We start from the raw sequence: 25934 nt of genomic DNA, 5'->3' as shown, positions 1-25934 counted from the left end.
AAATATGTATACCCAGGAGTATAGCTCAGACATTAAAGGTACTTGCTGCCAAGGCAGAAAACCTGAGTTTAGTCCCTGAGTCTCACATGTTGAAAGAGACAACTGACTCCCACAAGGTGTCTTCTGACCATACAAGTAACATGACATAAATACACACACGCACACGCACACACACATGAAATATATATATTATAAATTTCAGCATATTCAGACACATTTAAATTTTTATGTTCATACTGAGGATTTGAACTCAGGTCCTCCTGGTTATAGAGCATTTGCTCTTTCTCATTGAACCATATCCCTGGCCAAATTATGTTTTTTACAGAATCAGTAGACTTTGGTTTCTACATTTTACTGAATATTATGTCTGTTTCTAAATGTACAGAGAGCTGAAAATTGTATTCAGACATTAACTGCTAACTTTAACGTTTTGCATTGTTCTAAAACAGGATGTTATTAACAGCGTGACTGGAGAATGTAGTATTGTTGCCAGAATGTCTGCTTTCTCACTAAGTGTTTTCCAACCCACATAAGAACTTTTAAAAAACAAAACTGTCATCTCCTGAACTAGTGTGGGCTTATTTTTTAATAATGTAGAGATTCAAAACAGTAACTCAAAATTCTGTTTTACTAAATGTTTTGATTTAACACATATAATGACTGCGCTTAATTCTATTGCCCACAGAAGTGAATTTGCTACAACAAAAGATTTTAAACGGGTACATTAAATATTATTTTAGAGTAGTTTATATTACATTCTTTTTCTTTGTTCAGAAAAGAAGCTTAAGGCATCTAGATAGAAACTAAAGAAATACTAAGGAAATTTGGTGATAGCCTGAATTTCTGGTTGGAAAAATCTAATTGCAGATGTCATAGTAAGATTGCTAGCAAAGATGATACTAAGAGCATAATATCTTGTTCTGCACCAGATACTACCCCTAGCAAAAGCACAAGGATAAAGTGGTTGTTTTGACCCTTGTTGGTCAGTAAATATGGGAACCAGGGCATCATATACTTGGATAAGAGGACTACACTACCAATGTAGTCTATTAACAATATGTTATTTAGAAAAAAAATGACAGATGCATTTTATATGTTGGATAGACCTAATGACAATAGTTGAAAATAGTATCCTCTTCTAATGACAGCTATGACTACTATCTAACAGGTAAAATCTTTGCCCTTGGTACACATGCATACACACACACACACACACACACACACACAGCCAGATATACATGGTGGAGGCAGGGAGATACAATAAGACTGTCTCAGCAAACAATCAACTAAAATTATAACTATAGGCACCCATGTCATATATTTAAATATATATATTTAAGTATATAATTTATTTGGGAACAGTTGAAATCTGATATTCTTATGAAGAAGAATGAGACCGGGCTTTGCCAAACTTAGTGTGTAATAATTTTATAGCTTGTTATCTAGTGGTGTAGCATAAACAAGTTTGTTTATTTTGTAAACTCCCTGTGAGGGCTGAGAAGATGGGTCAGTGGCTGAAGTACCTCCTGTCAAAGCATGAAGATTAGATTTCAAATTCACATGCATAGTAAAATTCAGGCGGATGCTTCATCCCCCTCTAATACCAGAGAAGAGGCAAACCCAGGGGAACCATGGGGCAAAGCGCCTCCCTAGACTAGCCAAAGTGGTGAGCACTGGAGGCAAGTGGGAGACCCTTACTCAATACATAAGGATGAAAGCAATATAAAAGGAGACTCCAGCTCAATGTCAAATCTTCACAAACATGCTAGCAGCACATGGATATACACACATGTGCATGTGTACCCTCCCCACAGGTGTATATGCATACAGATATTGATTATGCATATGTATGTGCACACACAGCACACACATTCTAATTTTTTTTGTCTTATTGAATGAGATTTATTTTCAGTAAAAAAGCCACATTACCAAAAACATTCTACAGATTCACTGCAATCCCCATCTTCACATACTATAAAAGGACAATGTTCAGCTTCATATGGAAATACACACACACACACACACAAAACAAAAAAACAACCAACCAGCCAAACAAACAAAAAACAGGATAGGTAAATCAATCCCCAAAAATAAAATAACAACTTAGGGTCTCACCATTCTATATTTCAATTATACTACAAAGCTATAATTAATAAAAACATTATATTGGCATAAAAACAGACATGTTGATAAATGGAATAAAATTGAAGACCCACAAATAAATCCACATACCAGTGGACACCTGATTTTTGATAAAGAAGCTAGAAATATACACTGGAAAACAGACAGCATTTTTCACAAATGGTGCTGCTATAACTGGATGTCTGCATGTAGAAGAATGCAAATAGACCCATACTTATTTCCCTGCACAAAAGTCAAGTATAAGTGTATCAAAAATCTCACCATAGAACCAGGTACACTGAATCTGATAGAAGAGGAAGTGCAGAGTATCCTTGAACTCATTGGCACAGGACACAAATTTCTGAATAGAATACCAAAGCACAGACACTCAGATTGACAGTTAATAAATGGGACCTCATGAAACTGAAACCATTTGTAATGAGAAGGACACCATCATTCAGACAAAATGGCTTCCTACAGAAAAGATTTTTACCAACTACACATCTGACAAAAGGTTAATATCCAAAATATATATAAAAAAAACTCAAGAAACTTGACTTCAAAAAACCAAATAAACCAATTTAAAAATGGAGTACAGATCTAAAAAGATAATTATCAATAGCAGAATATCAAATGGCTGAGAAACACTTGAAGAAATGTTCAACATCCATATCCAGCAAGGAAATGCAAATCAAATTTACTTTGAGATTCCACTTTACACCTGTGAGAAAGGTTAAGATCAAAAACACAAGTGACAATTTATGCTGGTGAGGATGTTGAGCAAGGGGAACACTCCTCCTCTGCTGGAGGGAGTACAAACTTCTACAGTCATGTTGCAAATTAGTATGGTGGTTACTCAGAAAGATGGGAATCAATTTACCTCAATATCCGGCTATACCACTTGGACATATTCTTAAAGGGCACTTCATCCTACTGCAAGGACACTTGCTCAAGAATATTCATTACTGTTCTATTCATAGTAGCCAGAAATTGGAAACAACCTAGATGTCCCTTGACAAAAGAATGGACAAAGAAAATGGTACATTTACAGTATGGAGTATTACTTAGCCCTTAAAAATATGAAATCATGAAATTTGCAAGCAAATAGATGGAACTAAAAAAAAATCATCCTGAGTGAAGTAACCCAGACCTAGAAAGATAAGTATGACATATATTTGCTTGTATCTGGATACTAGCCATTAAATAAATGATGTTACAATTCATAGACTCAAGGAGGTTAGGCATAGAGGAGGGAATTTGTGGGGGGCACATGGATCTTCCTGGGAGGGGAAAATTGAATATATATTATGGATGGACTGGAACTTGGGTAGGAGAGACATGAATGGGAGATTCAGGTGGGAGGGGCGAGTGAAGATGGGATTGATGAAGGGAATGAGGGGAGAGAAAGCTAGAACTGAAGGGCACTTGAGGGGTAATGTGGAAATCTCATGCAGTGGGAACTTCCTATAATATAGGAAGGCAATCCTAATGATGTGTCCAAACAGTGAGAAAGACGGAATCCCTACTGGTCACCAGACAAAGCTTCCAGTGCCAGGAATAAGTGACATCTGAGTGAAATGTTGGCTGAAAATATCTCATGGTTTTCCCCAAACAACCCAGGCTGTTAGCAACACAATTGGTAGCTCTTCACATACTGACAGCAGGACCCCATTGGTGAAGGCAACACCTACACAATTCACTGAACATGGATAGGTTTGAGCTGATGCCTACATAAAACCTTCACCCTATGTTCTAGTGTCTATGACATGGAAAAGTATTCTGCAGCCACAAAATCTTTCAGTCTGTTCTGCCTACAAAATTTGCTAGGACAATGGTAATCAGTGGCAATGGGTTATCTGATTTGACTTAAGGCCTATTCCACCATATGTGACACTGCTTGGGTGACCAAGAACCAGAGTCTAGACAGCCCAGAGACCTAGGATAAAACTAAATACTACTGGTGTATAAAAAAAAGTAACAAGAAAATGGCTCCCCATGGTAATCTGCAATGCTTTAATCAGCCATCATCAGAGAAGCTTCCTACTGCAGCAGAATGGAACAAATACAAAGACCCAGTCAGACATTATGCAGAAAGAGAGACCTTGGAACACACAACTCTAAATGAGATGTCTCCATTAAATCTCTCCCTACAGGGCTCAGGGAACCCAGTGGAAGATAAGGCTGAATAAGTCAGGGAGAGAGAGGGGATGTAAGACACCAGGAGAGCAAAGCCTTCTAAAGCAACTGAGTAAAGTTCTTATGAACTCACAGAGACCGAAGCCCCAAGACTGTGAGAGTCTTTACCAGGTCCTCTGCATATATGCTATAGCTTACAGTTAGCACTTTTATGGGATTTCTGAATGTGCAAATGAGTGGGTCTCTGACTCTTGTGAATTCTCTTGTGGCTCTTTTATTTTTCACTTGAGTTTTCTTGTCTAACTTCGATATGATGGTTTTTGTTTTGTCTTATTATATTTTATTTTATTTTTTGTGTTATCTGTTAGAAGCCTGTTCTTTTCTAATGAGAGACAAAACTGGAGTGCATCTGGATTGGAAAGGAGGTGAGGAAGAACTGAAATCACCAAATAATGGGGACCAACATAGTACTTGTGGCATTTTTAGAAAAAAAAATAACACACATTGAGAGTTTATCTTTTAATTTAGCTCCCTCCCTCCCTATTAACAATGGCATAATGTAAACTGGGTGGCAACTTATTACAATCTGACATGTATAATTTGAACAACTTTTGTAAATTATTGCTGAGTTTGTTATGTAATCCATTATTAAAGAAACTACAATCTGCCAAAAAATGATGTTCCAGAATGAGCGCTTCATTACAGGAGCATGTCTTGGTGACTATGCATAGCTGTTCTGCACCTGCCTCTATGAACAAGAAAGAAAAAGGTTTGCCCACTGAGAATAGCCCCTTATCATTTTCAAAGGATACATTTGGAATAAGGAGGTTTGTAAAAAAACGTAAAATCTGATCTCTGTACTTGCATAAGTCTTGACAAGATGCACGTGAAAGCAATCAATGCCATCCTTGTAATGTTGGGACCAAGTCTACAGAAAGCAATCTTAGCTTTGCTGGCTTTTAATGGTGAAGTTCACAGACACTGGGTGGGGCCCGCACCTGTCTGGATGACTCCTTTGCTCTCAGCTAATTCCTTGTGTTTGTTTAATTTTATAACTTTAAGTTCATAATAAAACTGAAAATTGTGCCTAGATGGTATGCATATTTCTTTCCTAACGTTTCCTAAGATCCAGTGCCTGAGATGACAGCAAATCAAATCTGATCACAGCCAGAAAATGTTAGTAAAATACTTATCAAAAGGAAAAGCTTAGGAAGATGGACAGATGTCAAGCAAATAAACACACCCCCAGAGGATTTTAACAACAAATATGCAAGCAACCCTGTGACAAGGGTCAAAAGAGTTGAATAGATGTTCCACTCATAAATATGTAAGTGGGCAAAGACTGCGGAGACGGCTCAGGTGTTAAAGCAATTGCAAGTATGAGAATTGTCCAATTCTAAGCCTTTGCATTAAATTTAGGTAAACAAAACAGGTACATTGGTGGGTAGTGGGGAGTTATAATATCTGGGGTGTTTGGGATATTTGTACACTGTAAAGACATATTGTGCTGATTTATTTAATAAATAATTGAAAGACCAATAGCTAGGCAGTGGGTATAGGTGGGACTTCCAGACAGAGACAGAGAAAGAGGGAGATCAATGAAGGCATGAAAGATGCCACTGAGATGCAAAATGTGTAGGACACAGAAATGGGGAGAAAGGTAAAAGCCACATGGTAGAATGCAGATTAATAAAAATATGGGTTCATTTAAGTTATAAGAGCTAGTGGGACAAGCCTAAGCTAAGGTCAAGCTTTAACAATTACTAATAAGTCTCTGTGTCATTTTTTTGTGAGCTGGCAGCTCTTGCGGGCCACAAGAATATATCACAGAGATTCAGTTGTGTATTAAAGCTGAACTATGACCGGCCAAGGGTCTGTCAAAAGGCAAAGCCATTTTTATTATGAATATTTGGTGTTATCCAGCCTTTAATATTCCAGCTGTCTTCTGCTATGAAATCCTTGTGTGTCCAGACCAATTGGTAAACAGTTTAGCTCCCCAGACCTACTGAACTTAGTAAAGTTACTAACTCCCCTGATGAGCTTAGGAGACAAACTGGTGGGAGACACATAGCTTTATTTCCCGTGCTAATGAAGCTCAGCCCATTCCCTCCCGCCTTGAGGAGGCCTAGTGGTTCTCAATTGACTGAGAACAAACGAGGTTTTTACATATCAAGGTTAGAGGGAAAAAAACAGTCCTGCAGAGTCAGGGAACCCCTTGCACAGGGGAAAAACGTCAGGCATTTTCTGTAGACAGTGACAGAACAGCAGGGTGAGAGAGAAGAGAAGAAGAGGAATAGAGGGTAAGCAGATCTCGAGTCGAGTTTTCTGAGTGCCAGGAGTAGAGAGCAGCAGAGATGGAGAAAGAGGACACAGAGGACGAAGATGAGGCTGGAAGCATAGGAGTTTAGTCGTTAGCTGGACTATGAGCTAGGGAACTGGACGGAACTGAAGTTATGGAGACAGGATTTCATTCCAGAGAAATAAAGTAGATGGATAAAGAGCTTGGTATGTCTAGAGTTATTCCTGCCTTGAGTGCCTGGTGAACTATAGCTGTCTTGATGTCATTTTGTCTTAGAGGAATAAAGTTAGCAGACATAAGAACATAGTGTACATAGATTTTTTTTTCCCTCAGATATCTCATGCCCCACGTAGCTAAGCCCCTGGACCCTGAGTCATCCATAGGTGGCCCAAAGGGAAGTCCAGTTTACACGGGGGAGGCAACAACAGGAGCATCTCTGGGGCACGCAGACTGACTAGTCAATGTACAAGCTTCAGGCCAAATGTGGGAACTCTTCTCCCACAACAAGGCGATGTCTCCTGAGGAATGAATGACACGCGCAGCTGCCCATTTGTGCACCTCTCCACACACAGTTAGTTCCACACATGCAAACACACATGTACACACATCAATCAAAAATAAACAATAATCACATGAAAATACGCTCATCATTCCTTAGCAACTGACTAATTAGATACGTAAGAAAAACATTGCCCAACCACAGATGACTATGATAGATCAGAAAATAACAAGTGTTGGATCTGAACAGAAAGGGTTAAGAAATTATACCCTTTACTCATGACTGTGAGACTATAAAATGGTACGCTGTTGTGAAAAGCCTCGTATCAGTTCCCTAAATGATCAGACATGGGATGACTGAGCACTTCTCTTACCCAGGAGAATAGAAACATGCTTTCTCTAAAACTTACATGTTTTTGTGTTGCACCATTTTTCATATTAACCCAAATGAAATACAAGTCAAATGTACATTTGTTGATAAACATTTCTTATATAATGGAGTGTTAGTCAATTATAGAAAGGAAAGAAATATGCTTCACATGGTTAGAACTTGAAGACACTATGATAATGGAATGAAATCAGACACAAGAGCAGTGCATGATGAGATTTCATTCCCCTTCCCCAAAAGTGCTCAGGACAGGCAAATCCATAGACAGAGGAAGTATATTCATTGTGATGGGGCTGAAGAGGAAAAAAAGGGAAAGAGGAATTAAAGATTTCACACTTCCTGCTCATGTTGGTGAAAATGTTCTGACGTGAGAGATTGTGATGGAAACTGTGACAGTGGTGCACTGTAAACTCAGATTAATGTCCCCAGACACCCAAACCCACATAAATTACAATATGAGGGAAAGACACCATACAATTCGGGCGAAAGCCAAGTCCACCAAATACACGCAAAATATGCGACAGGATGGGTCAAAGCTTCATTGAAGGGTCAGTTTTTATTTTTTTTTTTAAGTAAAAATATTTTACTGTTCACAGTTCATGATTACTAAGTCTCAGGAAATATCAGGGGGAATTATAATTAAATGCTGGAAAACACTTACTCATGTTCTCGTCCATAACAAAGAAGCTGAAGAATTTCATTTCCCACATTTCAAACTCAACATTTCTTACTCTGTTGTATAAACAAGGAACACTTATATAGTTTGTCTTTGTCTTCTGTTTCTCCAACTTAAGTGAATAATAAATTTCTAATGACTTGATCAGAAATCATAATTTTATGAGAGAATTTATAGTAAAAACTTTAGTAGTAACATTTATCAGCTTCTGAAATTATTTAATACAATATTACTTATCATTTCTCAATGTGAAAGGCTCCTATGGTGTTATTAGTTTTGTTCACACAAAACCTGATCCATTTGCATGTTCAAAGCAGCATTTTTTTAATTTTATTTATTTATTTATTTATTTTGGTTTTTCGAGACAGGGTTTTTCTGTGTAGCTTTGCGCCTTTCCTGGGACTCACTTGGTAGCCCAGGCTGGCCTCGAACTCACAGAGATCTGCCTGGCTCTGCCTCTCGAGTGCTGGGATTAAAGGCGTGAGCCAACACCGCCCGGCTCAAAGCAGCATTATTTAGAATAATCCAAACCCAGAAAAAAATTCAAATGTACATGTGCTAATGAAAATATGATATGGGCATAGAATGTTTTTTTACAGTTGTTGAAAAATGACATAATATAATTTACAATAGTGATATGAGAGCTGTAGGCTGCAGTTTGAAGAGGGATGATGATTCTCTTTTTTCCTTTTTAAACTAGGTTTATTATATTCAACTAGATATTACATGATCAAAATACAGCAAAGAAACAAAAATTTCTTCATTTATTTGCCTCCTACTCACATATAATAGATAGATGTTGACCTGAATCTCAAAGGATCTACTTGATCAAAATACATAGTTTTAGTCCCTTTCATGGCAGGTCATTATCTTTTATGCCTGAATGGACGTTGACTCTGGAGATGGTACTCCAGCCATAGCATGCTTATCTAGTTTGTGCAAGGACCTGGCTTACTTCCTCGGCTTCCCCACTCCCTCCAAGACATCTCATGTGTTGACTTTAAAACTGGGTTTCCCTTGGTGATTATTTATATCATTTATCTTTGTTTTTTAAATGAGTTACATAAACACATTAGGAATATGTAAATATTTTTTGTCTTTTTTCCCTGTTTGTTGTTGTAGATTCTACGAAGAAATTAAAAGACGTTCTTGAAGAATTCCATGGTAATGGCGTGCTTGCAAAGTATAATCCTGAAGGGGTAAAGCTTCTTTTTTTCTTTATCAGTTTAATGATGTGCTTGCTGGGTGAATTTTCTTTATGGAAAATTCTAGGAAAATATGTATATGCGTGTTTACATAAATGCCCACATACATATACTTCTGTGTGTATATATATATATATATATATATATACATATATACACTTACATGTATATATCTCACATACCATAAACCATTTAGCACATTCCACACAATAAAGTTCATAACAAATTGATATTCTGGCAGGCCATTAAATATAGTATATTTTAATAACAACATTTATTGATGAAAATACTTCTAGAGTGTTCGTGCTTGAAAAAATGTTTATCATGCTGGGCGGTGGTGGCACACGCCTTTAATCCCAGCACTTGGGAAGTGGATCTCTGTGAGTTCGAGGCCAGCCTGGGCTACCAAGTGAGTTCCAGGAAAGGCGCAAAGCTACACAGAGAAACCCTGTCTTGAAAAATCAAAAAAAAAAAAAAAAAAAAAAAAGAAAGAAAGAAAGAAAGAAAAAATGCTTATCATTAAAATACATTGTTTGGGGGCTTTTTTTCTAGAGTTAGGAAACAGGATTAGATAGAAGAAAGAAGGACACACTTTAATTCCTACCCTATGATCTGCAGCTTTTAATCCAAAATGGGCATGTAAGGGACAGGGAGTAATTGCTTTCTGGAAATTATTATTAAAGACTTTTGAGATGGTTATAACCATGTGTCTTAAAGAGCCAGACAATCAAATTTTCATTTTATCTTGTATATTTTTTTGTATATAAAATTTTTGCCTGATTATCAATTCATTTTAAATGCCATATTTTACAGAGTTCATTTCCAAATTATTTGTTAAGTAATTCTCCATTTTATATCAGCTGAAAGATGTTATGTTTTGAATGTCTGATCAAAATTACTCTGAGTTCATTTGTAGCCTCACCAACTGAAATTTGGATATATAAGAATAAAAACAGATCTTTGCAAAAACCAATTATGTTTAAATATGTCATCAAGATAGATTTGTTTGCATACTGAAATATGACTTTGTGGTTTTTGCATATTTATAAGAACATACTTCCTACTTATCTTTCAAGATCTTCCTTCTGTGGAATTTGAAGTCCAACATCTAAATTACAACCTTAGAGTTTTCACAAGGTTTTAGAATTCTCAACACTTTCTCATTGTTTCTCCTTATAGATAAGACCTCACCGTGTAACCCAGGCTGGTCTCAAGCTTGCAAACTCTTTTATTTTTTTTAAAAGAAATTCTTTTTATCCATTTTATACACCAACCACAGATCCCCCTCTCATCCCACCTTCCACCCCCGCAAGCCTTCTCTCCCCCCCCCATCCCCTCCTCCAAAAGGGTAAGGCCTCCTCTCTTGCCCCAGTCATCCAGGTGTGAAGAGTGCATGCACACACTACCACATCTGCCTCTGTTTCGTGTTTTCTTATTCTCTCAACATTATGACACATAATTACACATTTCAAAAGTAACTCATGCTTTCTTCTTTTAACAAATGTGATTTTGGTGATTTCTAATGATGGAGAATGTATCAGTGGTTTTGGTGCCATTTCCTCTATCCAGTTCTAAGAAAAAACACATCCATGGCCTGTGTTTACCTGCTATTTTGATTCTTTTTAATGTTGCAGAATAAAAGATATAAAATTAATGGAATGGTATGTAACACAGAAAGTCTCAAAGTCCAGGAAAATAGATTGGGGGATAGAAGACAACATTGCTGAACTGCTGTCACACTACAAATGCCATTAACACTCAATGCTGCAGTGATGCCTGAAAACACACATCCTTACATGTACACTTGAGATATTTGTCCTCTCAACATAGCATCTGATCATCATTGACTTAGAATTTGTATGCCGAGATATTGTTTGCATTGTAGTCCTTTACTCTTAAGGATTCCTTGGATAAATAACTAAACTCTCTTTATTACTATTATTTATTTCATGATAATTAACAGCCATCATAGGATTTAGTACAGTAATTACCAGATGTGTTACTAAATACAACCCCTCCATAAATATGCAAATTTATTGAGTGCATTTAGGTAATAATAGTTGATACACAGAAAGCTACATTTCATATAGCCTTTTAGTAATTCTAAATTAAGAGTAAGAAGAATAAAGCTACTACTTAAACTAAATATTAACCAGAACTTTTCCCTTTAAAAGAAAAAAAAAAGAGCAATTTGTGTTTTATAAAAGCCACTAGAAAATAATTAGGAATACCTATCATTGACAATGAAACCACTTGAGATTTTTTTCCTAGAGATTTCATGTGGTTTATTAAAAATTAAATCAACAATGTGAAACAATTCTTACTCTCAATAGTAAAGAAATACTAGACAAAAGATAATGGACAGAATCAAGTATAGTTAATCTTTGTATTTAAAAACAATTTGATAATCCTTTCTACATAAATTATGCAAGAGAAATTTAAATAAAACTTTTAAATGTTCTCTAAAATTTAAAATCTTAAAAATTCTGATGTTCTTAAATTAATTAAAAGTAATATTTTAAAATGAATATCTTTTCAGCAAGACACAGTGATGCTTCTCATGAAAACAGTGAACTTTGGTATATGAGAAAATCCGGCTTGTTTTTGCATGTTTGGTTTTTTGTTTGTTTTTGTCTTGAATGTCAAATTTGATTAAAAAATATTTTAGCCTTTTAAGGCATTGAGGACAATTTGATATGTTTTACTAATGAAAGGAAACATTGCAAGAGAGGAATAAAAAAACTCTAATAAAATTTATAGATACACATTCTTTGTTACCCTCTCTGGAAGGTTTTAATCACACTGTGTTTTATTTATTATATTTGATTCACATCAATAGGAACTATGGCTGTAGTTATGCTCAAAGACTGGTCTAGTCAATTGTTCTCAATTTTTTGTTTACATCAGACTTACATAGGCCTACTTAAAGCATGGATTGTTGCCTGCCTCCTCCCTGTTCTAAAAGCTCCTTGAGTGTGTCTGGGGTTGGGCTCATAACTTGCTTTTCTGACATTTTCCCAGCGTATGTTGATGCTGTTGTTTTACAACAGCATTTTGAGACCCATTTACCCAGGGTACATTTTATAATCAATACATAGTCTTGAACTTTTAGTGAAAATATCAGCAAAATGAGATAATGGGTACAAATTCTCTCACATTAACACATGTATTCTTTCTTTCCTTGCATGCACAGAAACAAGACATTCTTAACCAAGTAAGACATTTTCTTTTCTATTGAAATCTGCCTTCTTATTTAGACTATGAATTCCTTACTCATACCACTAAGCTATACTTATATACTAACTAGGACCTCATAGCATACTAGATCTCCTACAATACCTAAATTTGTAACTGAACAATAGAAAATTTCCCAATAAATATCTCTAGTAGAGACCTGATGCCTTGATGGGATGAAAGTGTTCAAAGTATGGATTTGGTCTTAGAGACTCTAGAGTTTAATTTTCAAACTCGAATGGGTAACCAAACATATTAGTTTCAGGTAAGTTAATTTATTTGAGGGAATGGTTAGTTTATTAGTTTACAGTGTGTGATTTGAAAACTGAATGTAAAATATAATAGTAAGGACTTTTTGTTTCATTTTTGTCTATAATCCTATGTTAACTTTGTGGAGAAAACAGATTTAACAGGCTCCTGATATTCCCCTCTTGGGAGAAAGGTAAGCCATCCATTGCATCCACATTGTGTGCCAATGAATTCCACACTAACAAAGCTCTGTTAGTAGTTCAGTGAGGGCACAGAATCTCTGATCTTTATTGGCTGTTCTAAATGGATATTTCCAATACAGAAGAAATACTACGTTTTTGTCGATTCAGTAATATTTCTGGACCCAGGAAAAAGGCCCAATACGTCCTATGCTTCTTGTGTAGGTTTAAGGTCCTGATTGCGGGTACCTAGCACCCAAATGAGAAGGCTAGCATGGAAGTGCTGTACAGCAATTCCAATTCTGCAAGGCAGAGAGAGAAAGATCCTGGAAGCTTGTTGGCCAAACAGTCTAAACAATCAGTGAGCTCTAGCTTCAGTGAGAAACAGTGTCTCAAAGGATGGAGAACAATAAAGGAAGACAGATGGCACCCACCTCTGGTCTTCCATTATGAAAACATACTCATTGCCATACATATGTGTGTATATATATATATATATATATATATATATATATATATATATATATATATATATATATATATATACTTATATTTCTATTGCTGTGACAAAACACTGTGACCAAGGCAGCTTAACAGGATAAAGAGCACGTTTGGGGCTTATGGTGTCAGATATTTGATTCTGTGATGATCATGGTGTGAAGCACAGTGATTTGGTTCTGTGGTGATCATGGTGTGAAGCACAGTGATTTGGTTCTGCGATGATCATGGTGTGCAGCACAGTGATTTGGTTCTGTGGTGATCATGGTGTGAAGCACAGTGATTTGGTTCTGTGGTGATCATGGTGTGAAGCACAGTGATTTGATTCTGTGGTGATCATGGTGTGAAGCACAGTGATTTGTTTCTGTGATGATCATGGTGTGAAGCACAGTGATTTGTTTCTGTAATGATCATGGTGTGAAGCACAGGGATAGGCACACTGCTGGAGCACTAGCTGAGAGCTTATGTTTGAAAGTTCACAGCCACAAGGCAGAAGAGGCGGAGACACTGGCAACAGCAGCTTCTAAAACCTCCAGTCTCACTTTCCGTGTCACACTTTCCCCAACAAAGCCACATCTCTTAATCTGTCCTAGGTGGTTCCACCAACTGGGGACCAAGTATTCCAATATATGAGCCTATAAGGGACATTCTTATTCAATGTACTTCAGTTCAATGAGGATTCATTCCATCAACACACAAGACATGTCATTTACCTAGTATTGCCATTATATATGATTAGCAGTCTCCATAAGTATCTAATGTTATCTTTCAAGTTAAGGATAATAAAGTAGTCCCAACTCAGAAGAATAAAAAGAAAGATATGTGTGGTGTATGTACATTCAAGTATATTCTCCTAAGATGAGGTTTCACTGAGATTGTAATCACTGACCATAATAACAGTTACCATCCTCCATTGTAGAGAGCAGCCATTCATCACTTTGTCTCTCAATTTTGTGAAAACATATTAGCTCCTCGAATTCAGGTATTTATATCGCAGTATTTAACGATTCTTTGGAGGCGGTTGCACAGAGTCTGCCAGCCTGTTCATCACCAACTAAGATTGCTCAGCATCTTTACTCAACAAACCCATCTTTCCACACCACCTGCCCCGCCACTTGAGCTGTTCAAAAGTTGGTGTTAGAGTCAGCTCCTGCTTCCTTTTAGTCCGCAGAATGTTTCTGTGTTGTATTATTGGGCCCAGCCTGTGTTCCATGTGCTAACATACCTCAGCAGGCATCTGATCAACTGGAGAGCAGAATGAGGAGGCCAAGCTGAGAAGAAGCACAGTGAGAGCAGGTGCTAAGAGTGTGAATGTGTTGTTGTTCTGTGTCTGCTCCGTTCCTGACTGGGATGGGGAGTTCTCCACACACATTTCCTGTTAGTAGTGATACTTGACTTAAGGCTCGGGTATGCTTTTACAGCTCCTATACCTTGCCTCAACTGTGGTACTCTGTTTTATAGTTTCTGCTAAAATCTAGACCTTTCATATTCAGACAAGTGAGATATTCTGATCTTATTCTAAGAAACCTGGAAACTCAGAACATACAGAGCATAATGTTGACAACTAAAGTATATTTTAAATGACTTCAGTAAGGATATTGATGTTAATACAATTAACACTAAAATTAACACTCTTGTAAAATAATATTAAAATAAGATAATTATCCCCCAAAGTCAGTTCAACATTTTCTATTAAATGTGAGAAATGTACAACAGGAAAACGTGAGATTTTTTTTGAGGGACAGTATTGGTTCAAATTCCTCACATCTGCCACCTTCAAAGACAAGCTTTCTGGCTTTAGTATGTTTATCTATGAAATGTAGATATTTTTAAATGTTTTATGTTGGTAAATTTGAAATTTCAAAGTAATTGAGGAATATATAACTCTTTGTCTGTTTCAAAGCAGGTGTCACATTAGTGCTGAGTGACAGTGATTAGGACCACACTTTGGGAACAGCATCATTTTACTCAGAACTCCTCAATCATGTACCGAAGCTGTGTGTGAGGATGTCTAACATCTCTACTCCTAACCAATAATGAATTCTCAAATTCCTCAAAGGCTCATTTCCTCATTTCCGCTTAAGTCAAACATAGTATCATTGTCCTTTATAGCACTAAGACCGTCTGTTTTCTTGTTAGCAACCATGCTATATGCTTCTTCGCCAGGGCATTCCCTCATGCTGCCAGGGACAGCAGCACCAATCCCTTGCAATTTGCTGTTCCGCACAACTGTCAGGTGCCAGGTCAGTGTGAACGCCAGGAACACAAGGAGACTGACTGGGCACTTCCGCCTCCCTTCCCTGTTAGCATCAATACAGCTGCAGTGACGTTCTTGTCTTACCAATCTGAAGCTGGTTGGAGTTTCGAACACACACCAGCAGACTGCACAGTGCCCTGTGCACCGCAACTCTGTATGCTCTACCTGATAAGGATGATTATCCTTGGAATCTTGGAATTTCCTCTTGGTACATGGGCTCAATTTTTAATGCCAGACACTAGGGGAATCGCTCTAGTAAAGAAAGAATTCTGGTGCCAAGTCTTGATATGGTATTTATATAGGTACTTATGAGACTGACTATATCATAATGTAGTTAAATTAATAGGAACGACTTCTTGGAGATGTCTAATTATTAATCACAGGATCAAGACTTTGCATGTTTACTACGATTCACTATCTTAAGACCTATGGAAACATCGAAAATTTTAGAGTGGACCATCTGCTATAACGTTCCTCATAGAGAGGCTGGATTAATGATGTGGCAATTTAATAGCTATAAAAATCATGATAAATGCTAGTAAACCACAGAGAAATAAACTGTAAGTTAATATGTATAATTCATAAAACAAAATTGTACCAACTGGGCCAGTTACTTTCGCAACAATGAGATATAAAGGCAAGCTTTAATGGATTTGGAATGACTTTGTTACTTTCCTTAGGTTAATACTAACATCCAAGTTTATGTGTAGATCTTAGACAGTCTAACAGCTAAGGCTTTGTCTCTTCATTCCTTTGATGACATTCATTAGATAGGAATTACAAGCCCTCTTAGGGTAAATAGTGCCTTTGAAATATTTAAATGACCTATTGGCTCATTTTCAAAAATAGTTTTATTAATGCTGCCTTGAAACATTGATTATTTTGGAATTTTGTCTCATTATTATTTATATATTTCTATCACTGGAGACAGCACTTTCAGAAAACCACTGGAAGACACTAGAAGAAAGTTCGTCGAGGTATTCTGGTGGGAGGGAATGGAGTATCTAAAATTTTTGAAAGAATTTTAGGTATTTTTTAGCTACAAAAAAGTATAAATAGTTTTTTTTTAAATGAGTGATGTAAATTTTCACTTGTGAACATTATTTCAAAGGTAGCACGCTCAACTGTCTTGCATGGAGGAGGAGATATCATTTACTAAAGCTGTGTGTGCAAGTGCAGAGCCAGGATGTGCCCCTATGCAGAAAGCTTCCAGAAAGATAAAGTGTCTTGCACTTCCACACCCAGCACAGTAGGACACACTGAGCAGTCAAAGTAACACAACAGTCACAGGTGTTTCCAAAGTTTGCAATTGAACACTTCTTCACTTTTATTTTTATACTTTTTAATTTATATCTCTTACTTTTGAAACAGCAGGCTTATTTACATATAATTAATGCTTTTATCATGAAGACCAGCTGCAAGGCAGATGAGAGAGATTAGAAATCCTAGCATATGGGACATGGAATCAGGAGGATTAGGAGTTCAAGGGTCTCAACTACATAGTAAGTTTCTAAATAGCCTGGAATACCCGAGACACATTTTTTTAATGAATAAATAAAATAAATATAAAAAGTTGCAAAACATCTTGTAGTGTTTGCGAACACTGAAAATAAGGCCATGAAAATATATTCTTCTCCTTGAAGTTGGAAAAACTTTTAGATCCATGGTGTCAACTAGAAGCATTGATGACAAGCAGTTTAATTCACCTTTAAAGACTTGTTTGTCTATAAAAAGGAGCAAAGTTAGCACTCACCTCTTGATTTTGTGAGGATTCCATCAACACACAAGACATGTCATATACCTAGTATTTCCATTATATACAATTAGCAGTCTCTGTGAGCCTCCAATATTATCTTTCAATTTAAGGAAAATAAAGCAGGCAGTCCTGACTCAGAAGAATAAAAAGAAAGCTTAAAGGCTTCTAGAAGAAATAAATTCCCGGACTCAACTGTAGAGTCTTAAACCCTAACTCGCATGTGCTGACAGAATATGTTTCTCCGAATACTAACTCTGGTAGCTGGGTGACTGATGGAACCTTTACCCCAGCACCTGAGACTGAACCTGGTATGATCATTGAGAATTTCATAAATAGAGAAGGCTCCAAGCCCAAACCTGCCAAAGGAAAAGAAGGAGAAAGTGACACGTGGTTTTATTCATTTTCATGTACTAGAATAAATATTAATGTTACAGCTTTAACGTTAAGGGGGCTTTGAGAGAAGAGGATCCACATGGCCAAATATAATAATGAACAGGATGGGGAAGTGTGTTTTGAATTTATGCCAACTTGGCAGTAGCAGCTGAGAAGTCTGTGTTCTTTATAAAATTTTCTGTTATCATTCTAATTAGTCTGTGGCTGCTTCATAAAGAAAAATATTAAAAATAATTTTAAAAATTAAGCATGGTGTGTGTATGTGTGTGTATGTGTGTGTGTGTGTGTGTGTGTGTTAGAATCAATAGCCAATTTTTCTTTAAATATTCAAGTTCCATGCTGTTTCTTCCATTCATGTTTCCATTAACGAGCATTATAAATGATCTTATTCTATTCAAAAGTGAATTTTCCAAAACTAATGACAGCAGTAAAACTCACATATAAATGTGAAATTTCCCTGCAATTATATACTGTAAAGGAATTATGTAAAGTAAGTATATCAGGCACTTATCACTAAAGTCTTATCATTTAGACGGCATGATTGTAGGTGACACTTGAAATCATTCTATAGAGAAAATAACTCAGAAAACATTGGAAAATATTCCATGATAACTGTGAGTTGGAAACATTGAGTCAGATAAGTTTGGGCTGTAAGTCATGTGGGTGTCACAGCACTGTGCTGTATATAACATCAGAAGTTCAGCAGAAAGATTTGCCCCCAAGAATCCTATGAGGATGATGGGAAACAACTTCACTTCTTCCATAAAAACTTTCACCTTAGATCTTATGACATCATCTCCTAGAATTCATTGAAGAACTAACAGAACCCTCTATTCTTAGTCTGTGATGGTCCTCTTTTAGGAAGTGAAATATTTGAAAATGTTTTGCTTTCTGAACTCAGGAGTTTGAAAGTGTTGCTTGATTACAGAACCAAAAGGAAAAGTAAAGTTTTAATTTAAGAGGAGACAGTGAATTTTATCATTTTTGAGCCAATAAAAAAGACAAATTCATATGCAAAATAACCCATGTATTTTCAAGACGTAACTACCTTTTATGATTTTTTTATTTTCCAATGAATAAACCCAAGGTTCTGTAATGTACTTTATACAGATTTTTATTCAGACAACAACTGTGAAGTGTTGATTTCATACACATTTTTATAAAGAAATTACTAATAACAAAGGTAATGGGTTATTATATTCTTGAGATTACATTCAATAAAAAACAATACAAACTATATATATTATATATAACTTAATTAATTACTCATATTTTAAAAATTTATGTTTTAGGTGATATCTTGAAAAGATAACAGTTAAGTTTACCAAAAATAATAACCAGACATCAGTATGTTCATACTGATTAACAATATAGGTGGTACACATTCTTTCTCCTTCTCAAGTACTACTAAACATACAAGATGGGAAATTTTTCATTTAAAAAGAAATAGTTTAGAGAAAATTTTCTTATCTTTTAGGTATTCTGAAAAAAATGAAAAATAATCCACTACCAGGTTTTCCTGACTTATCTTCATCTCAGTGTTCTAACTAACCTGGGTGAGGGAAGGTCCCGCCAGGGCTCTGTGAGGCAGGTCTTCCGATGCACACTGTTGCTGCTCACTGACCTGGTTTTACTCTGCCTTCTTCTCTGTAACTTTTCTAGGCCTCTTAGCTGATTAGTACACTTCCCTAAGCCTTTCACTGTTCACCACCTGCATCTGTTTCCAGAAAGCACTCCTCTAACATGTTCCCTCAGTCACAGGAGTATTAGGCAGGCCTGGTCAATATTATCCACATGCTTTTGTTCCCAGGGCACCCACAGCTGCTCGGTTTCTCTGCAACAGTCAGTCATCTTGCCTGTTGTCCTCTGCCTCAAGAAGGCGTGCTTACTGGAGACTCCTGTGTAGTCCATACTAAGCTGGAAGTGAGACTCTGGCTTCTTTCAGTAGCTTTTCAAGGGGACTTGGTACTCTTACTCTGAAATGACTGCCTTCAGATGAATAGGGATTTGAGAAGGGCTAAAGACCTTACAATATGTTCCATTAGAGGTCTGTATGCGATGTTGTGGGATGCTTAATCAATTGGGGTTGGTTTTGATTTAAAATTACTGTTGATCACTTTTTACAATTTTCAAAAGGAATAATCACCATTGTCGTGAAGAAAAGATGTGGAAGTTCTAGCTTTCTGTGTGCCCTCTGTTTAAATATGTGAATCTACATTAGCTTGTTTTGCTAAGTTTCTGAGCTACTCAGAACAAACCTGGGGGTTTGGAAATAGCAGTCCCAGTTGATGGAGGTAGAAAGAAAATTTCAAAGGGTAAAATTTGATGTCACATGGTTGCCATGGAGATAGAAACATCTAACTAGAAATCATGTTATCTTTGTTCTACACTATCAAAGGGAGACACGTACCTGTCATCGCCAACGATAGCATAGAACTGCCAAGCCTTGGCCTCATATTACTATCTTTCTTTTTTAGACTTGGCTATAGAAAACATCTCAGGTAATTTCTGTTACTAATGATTTGAACAATGTACAAATGAAATGTCTTGTCATTTCACTGGATCTGAAATTACATATTTAAATTTGTTTTTTCAGACCATAGATTTTGAAGGCTTCAAGCTGTTCATGAAGACCTTTCTGGAAGCTGAGCTCCCTGACGATTTCACTGCACACCTTTTCATGTCGTTCAGCAACAAATTCCCCCATTCCAGCCCAAATGCCAAGAGCAAGCCCGCTCTCCTTTCAGGTGGTAAGTATGCTTAGAAAGGAACATATAGTAAGCCTTGTAAAGGATACGTGGGTTTCACATCATCAGACTGAAAACTGTCTGTGTGTCTTCAGTGGAATCTATACTTGAGAGTGATTTTTAAAATATCCCAGTGCAATAAACAATATAGAAAATAGGATTCATTATGACTTATAATTTGACATGGAAGTCCATTTTTCTGTAATGATCTTAAGAGACACTTTCATCAAATTTGGAAAAAAATTTAATTACTGGACAAATATAAATAACTATATATTTGAAAATATAATAATAAGGAACCTATACATAAGAAATATATAATATGTATAATCAACTGTGACATTTATCAATATACATTTAGATTCAGATCTGTGAGCTCAGAACGTTTTAATTTTTCTTACATTCCTGCAGCACAGTGTGGTTGGTTCTTTGACCATGTATAGCTTTTAACAGAAGCATAGTGCATTAGTAGCTATTGGTAACTAGTCCAATCAAGAAGTCAGATTCTTCATTTCCCCAAGAATATAAAACATGAATTTGTTTAGTAGGTGATAGAGAACTGAAAAAAGATAGCACGTAAAAATGAGGTTGCTGGAACAATAAGCAGCCTGTACAGTCCTTAGGTTAGAGGATCCGAAAACCAGAGCCTTGCAGCTGAAACACAGCTCTGAGGTAAGAGCAGTGTTTGGGGGATTTAATCCAGGATATTCTGTGTAGGACAGCTTCCTTGGCAGCTTCCTTAGGTCAGTTCAGTGGATTTACCAGCAGACTTGAACCTCAGACTCCTTGAGTACATAAAAGAACAGCTGTGCTTTACTAACTAGCAGGAGATTCATTGTGTCTCAATTAGTGCCAACTCAAGCTGGAGATGGAACACCTCTGCTACCCAAATCCTGTGCTGTGGGATGAAATGCTAAGGTAGTTATTCCAGAAGAAGCTGACGCTGTCCTTGCTCCCATGTCCTCATCTCTGACTGCACCTCTTTAGACCTAAAGGGCATTCAGTTCCTATATTGCATGTTGCAATGCAGTCTTAAAAGATCTTAGGAATATTCCGATTCAGAAAACAAATTTGTGTGATACTTATTAATATTTCCTTCAATAAAGATGAGACATTCTAGAAGTAACATAAATGAACCCATCACAGAACAAAGTAACTCATTTAAAAAAAATTACTATCCTTAAAAGCAAAACCAAAGTGGTTTTTGAAGCATAATATTCCACTGTTGAAACTCTTTGCATATGGCTTCCTGTAAGTCAGCTGGATGCTCACATCTACATCTGTCTATTTTTGTGTGTTCTGTCAAGTGGTCTCTTACATACTTCAGTGTACATTCCTGAGAAAGTGAGGATAAGAAAAACACTTAGTATCGTTAGGAAAATCATTCAGACATCAACAGATCCCCCAAAGCTCTCAGAGTCCTCAGGAGAGTGAATGGTCTGGAGTGTCAGCCATCGTACCATGGACTGAAGTGTAATGACAGGTAGTGAGGGGAAGAGTGTGACCCCTGCACTGTGATCACACAGCCATCGTACCACGGTCTGCAGTGTAATGACCAGTAGTGTGGGGAAGAGTGTGATCCCTGCACTGTGATCACACATTTAAAAAATGAATAGCTGGTAGAGGTCAGCAGACCACAAGCCAGGCAGTCTGATAATCGTCCGGCACCATGGCAGCTTGTGCTACTTCCATCCACACAAATGGCAATACCACTTTTTTCAAGCAGAATCGGATGTGGTGCCCGCCCTCTAAAATCAAGCGTCCATGGGATGATGCTTCACGATACATGACAACTAGGCAGCCTTATCATAATTGGCTTCTTGCTGCACATTCAGTTATTTGAGCACCACTCACTTTATAATAGCTGGAGGAGGCTCTCCATGCTAGCCCCTTGGTTTCCTGGTATGTCTTCTTAACAGTTGGAACTGTGCGATCTTCTGGACTGAACATTTGCAGAGGAGACAGTTTCTAACTTCAATCTACAAGCAGAATTCACCTGAGCAACACTGTCCTTGAGTTCCAGGGAAACAAAATACATGTTTATCTGTATCCTACAAATGTATTTGCCTATATCAAATAATGGAAATAGAGACTTTCTTTTTTTTTTAAAGAAGTGTGTGTGTGTGTGTGTGTGTGTGTGTGTGTGTACGTACGCGTGCACACGTCTGCACACACACATGTGAGTGTGTGATATTTTAAAAATAACAAAAGTATGCCTCAAATGTAGACATGGCAATAGTCTCTTTTTTTTTATTCTGAAAGTTTTTTTTCTTTCATTTTACAATACTATTCAGTTCTACACAACAGCGACAGATTCCCTTGTTCTCCCACTTCCTGCCCCCCTCCCCTTCCCCCCAGCCCACCCCCCATTCCCACCACCTCCAGATCAAGGCCACCCCTGAGGACTGAGATCGACCTGATAGACTAGTCCAGGCAGGTCCAGTCCCCTCCTACCCGATTGAGCCAAGCGTCCCTGCATAAATCCCAGGTTTCAAACAGCCAACTCATGCAATGAGCACAGGACCCGGTCCCACTTCCTGGATGCCTCCCAAACAGATCAAGCCAATCAACTGTCTCACCTATTCAGAGGGCCTGATCCAGTTGGGGGCCCCTCAGCCCTTGGTTCATAGTTCATGTGTCTCCAGGAAATAGAGACTATTTCTAATGACTTAAGTGGGCTTATAAAGAATTTAGACCTCTAACGTCCTGTTTCCCCCAACATCACATACTAGTACAAAGTAGGAATGTCCAGTTTAATAGGAAAAACAATCAAATTAGGCTTCAAAATACAGACAAATGAAGCATTATTCAGACTGTACCTCATTTGGAATAACTTCATATCCTGTGTAGATCTACTTGAAGGGAATAAGTGCTGTGCAACTCCCATGCAGAAACATAAGTCAATGCACATTCCTTTTCAAAGCATGGCTCCTTACTGAAGAACTGAGTGTCCAGTGTCCTTCCTATGACTGCTTCTGCCCATCTTTGCAGAAACACTTTTGCTGTTTTTTCCTGAGGAACAAGGAACAATGGACACAATACAGAAGTGCAAGGGCTGGGGTATCGTTGGCTCAGAAATTGAAAACATAAATCTTTTGCTATTCCTAGGAACTTGTTTTAAAATAGTCTGTTATCTACACAGAATGTAGTTGAATTTGGAAAAATCTCAGATTACTTCTGAACAGAAAGTTTTTGTAATGACCGTGATCACCCTCATGGGACTTCATTTTACTTTGTTAGAACAATGCCAGCAGAAATAAGATACTCTGTGTGAACTGAAAAATAGGACCTCCTCAATAAAATAGAAACAAAAAAAATAGGAATAAAGGTATTACCACCAATATATTATGCTCAAATATGGTACATATTATAAAAAAATAAAACATTCAATTTTCCTTGCATAAAGATGCTAACTATCATGTATAGCAACGAAGGTTTTGTATGTAAATTTGCATGTGTACAGATACGCTTTGTCACTGAATGTTAATAATCTGTGTGGCATTTTATGAAATAGAGAAATTAGTTTTGTGAGAACCTTTATTGAATCTGTTCCACACTACTTATTGATAGTTAGCCTTGGATTTGGATGTGTGGAGCTGCTCCTGAGGTGGTTGGCGAGTTCTCCGCTGCCACCTCGACCTCTTCAAAGTCTTAGGTACCCTGTGTGCCACTGCAATCACCATCTTCTGATTTCTCTTCCATTCTAAGAAAATTCCTGAATTGCAGACATACCCAGTATGAAGAATAGGTTCCCAAAGCCAGCCAAAGCATTAGGGATAGCCTCTTCTCCCACTGATACCTAAGTAGATCAAGCTACACAAATGTCACATATATGTAGAGGGCCTATATCAGTCCCATACAGGCTCCCTGGTTGTCAGTCAAACTCTGTGAGCTCCTATGAGCCCAGGTTAGTTGTTTCTGTTGGTTTTCTTGTAGCGTCCTTGACCACTCTGGCTCCTACAATCCTTCCTCTCCCTTCTCTGCAGGATTCCCCAAGGTTGGCCTAATGTTTGGCGGTGGGTCTTTGCATCTGTTTCCATCAATTGCTGGATGAAGGCTCTCTGACGACAATTGGGGTGGTCACCAATCTATGAGTACAGCAGAATATCTTTAGGCATCATTACATTGATATTTTTTCCCAATCACATTTGGTCCTATCCTAGGTTTCTGGGTCATCCAGCCTCTGGGTCCTAGCACCCCAGGTAGTGCCAGAGGTGGACTCACTCTCATGGCATGGGCTTCAGTCTGGACCATTGGGTGGCCACTCCCATAATCTCCCCCAGCGCATCCCATAGGTCACACAGTCTGTAGGTCAAAGGTTGTGTGGCTGGTTGGTGTCCAGGTCCCTCCACTAGAAGTCTTGCCTGGTCACAGGAGATGACCAGTTTAGGCTACATATCCCCTGTTGCTAGGAGTCTTAGCTGGGGTCATTCTTGTAGATTATTGGGAGCTTTCCATGTACCAGGTTTCTATTTGACCCCAAAATGTCTCCCCCATTCCAGTCATCTCTTTCAGTACTCTCCCCCTCCATCCAACCCCAAACCAATCCCTCAAGTTCCCATTCCCACCCTTCTCCAATCCACCCACAAGCTTCCCAGGGAGATCCTTGTGTCCCTACTTGCGGTTTCCTTGTTACCTAGCCTCTCTGGGACTGGGGATTGTAGCCTGGTTATCCTTTACTTTATAGCTAATATTCACTTATAAGTGAGAACATAGCATGTTTGTCTTTCTGGGTCTGGGTTACCTTACTCAGGATGATTTTTTTTTCTAGTTCCACCCATTTGCCTTCAATTTTCATTATGCCACTGTTTTTAACATCTGAGTAGTACTCCATTGTGTAAATGTACCATATTTTCTTTTTCCATTCTTCAGTTGAGGGGCATCTAGGTTGTTTCCAGGTTCTGGCTATAATGAATAGTGGCTATGAACATAATTGAGCATGTGTTATTGTGGTATGATTGAGCATCCCTTGGGTATATGCCCAAAAGTGGGATCGCTGGGTCTTGAGGTAGATTGATTCCCAGTTTTCTAAGAAACTGTCATATTGATTTCCAAAGTGGCTGCACAAGTTTGCACTCCCACCAGGAGCAGAGGAGTGCTCCCTTGGTTCTGCTTCCTGTCATTTGTGTTTTGGGTCTTAGCCATTCTGACAGATGTAAGCTGGAATCTCCAATCATTTTGATTTGCAGTTCCGTTATGGCTAAAGAGGTTTGAACATTTCTTTAAGGGTTTCTTAACTATTTGAGAGTCTTCTGTTGAGAAAAATTCTTCTGTATCCCATTTTTTAATTGGATTATT

At 37.6% G+C, this 25934-nt stretch overlaps 1 protein-coding gene across 6 annotated transcripts in view; it reads left to right on the top strand.

Moving 5' to 3' along the window:
- The window catches only part of Dgkb (diacylglycerol kinase beta), a 707644-nt gene that overhangs the window by 155124 nt on the left and 526586 nt on the right, over positions 1-25934 (top strand). For 3 of the 6 annotated variants that reach the window (XM_006983949.4, XM_042260690.2, XM_076550751.1), the window contains exons 3-5: positions 9241-9317; positions 12517-12537; positions 20486-20639. In XM_006983949.4, the coding sequence (XP_006984011.1) occupies positions 9241-9317; positions 12517-12537; positions 20486-20639 (252 nt within the window). Of the gene's footprint in view, positions 1-9240; positions 9318-12516; positions 12538-20485; positions 20640-25934 lie in introns of those variants that run through there. The other 3 variants (XM_006983950.4, XM_016002476.3, XM_076550752.1) reach the window with 2 other exon arrangements.

Source organism: Peromyscus maniculatus, chromosome 14 (genome assembly GCF_049852395.1).
Source record: "Peromyscus maniculatus bairdii isolate BWxNUB_F1_BW_parent chromosome 14, HU_Pman_BW_mat_3.1, whole genome shotgun sequence".
NCBI lineage: Eukaryota > Metazoa > Chordata > Mammalia > Rodentia > Cricetidae > Peromyscus > Peromyscus maniculatus.
Note: the sequence above shows the minus strand (reverse complement) of the source record. Positions and strands in the feature narration are given on the sequence as shown.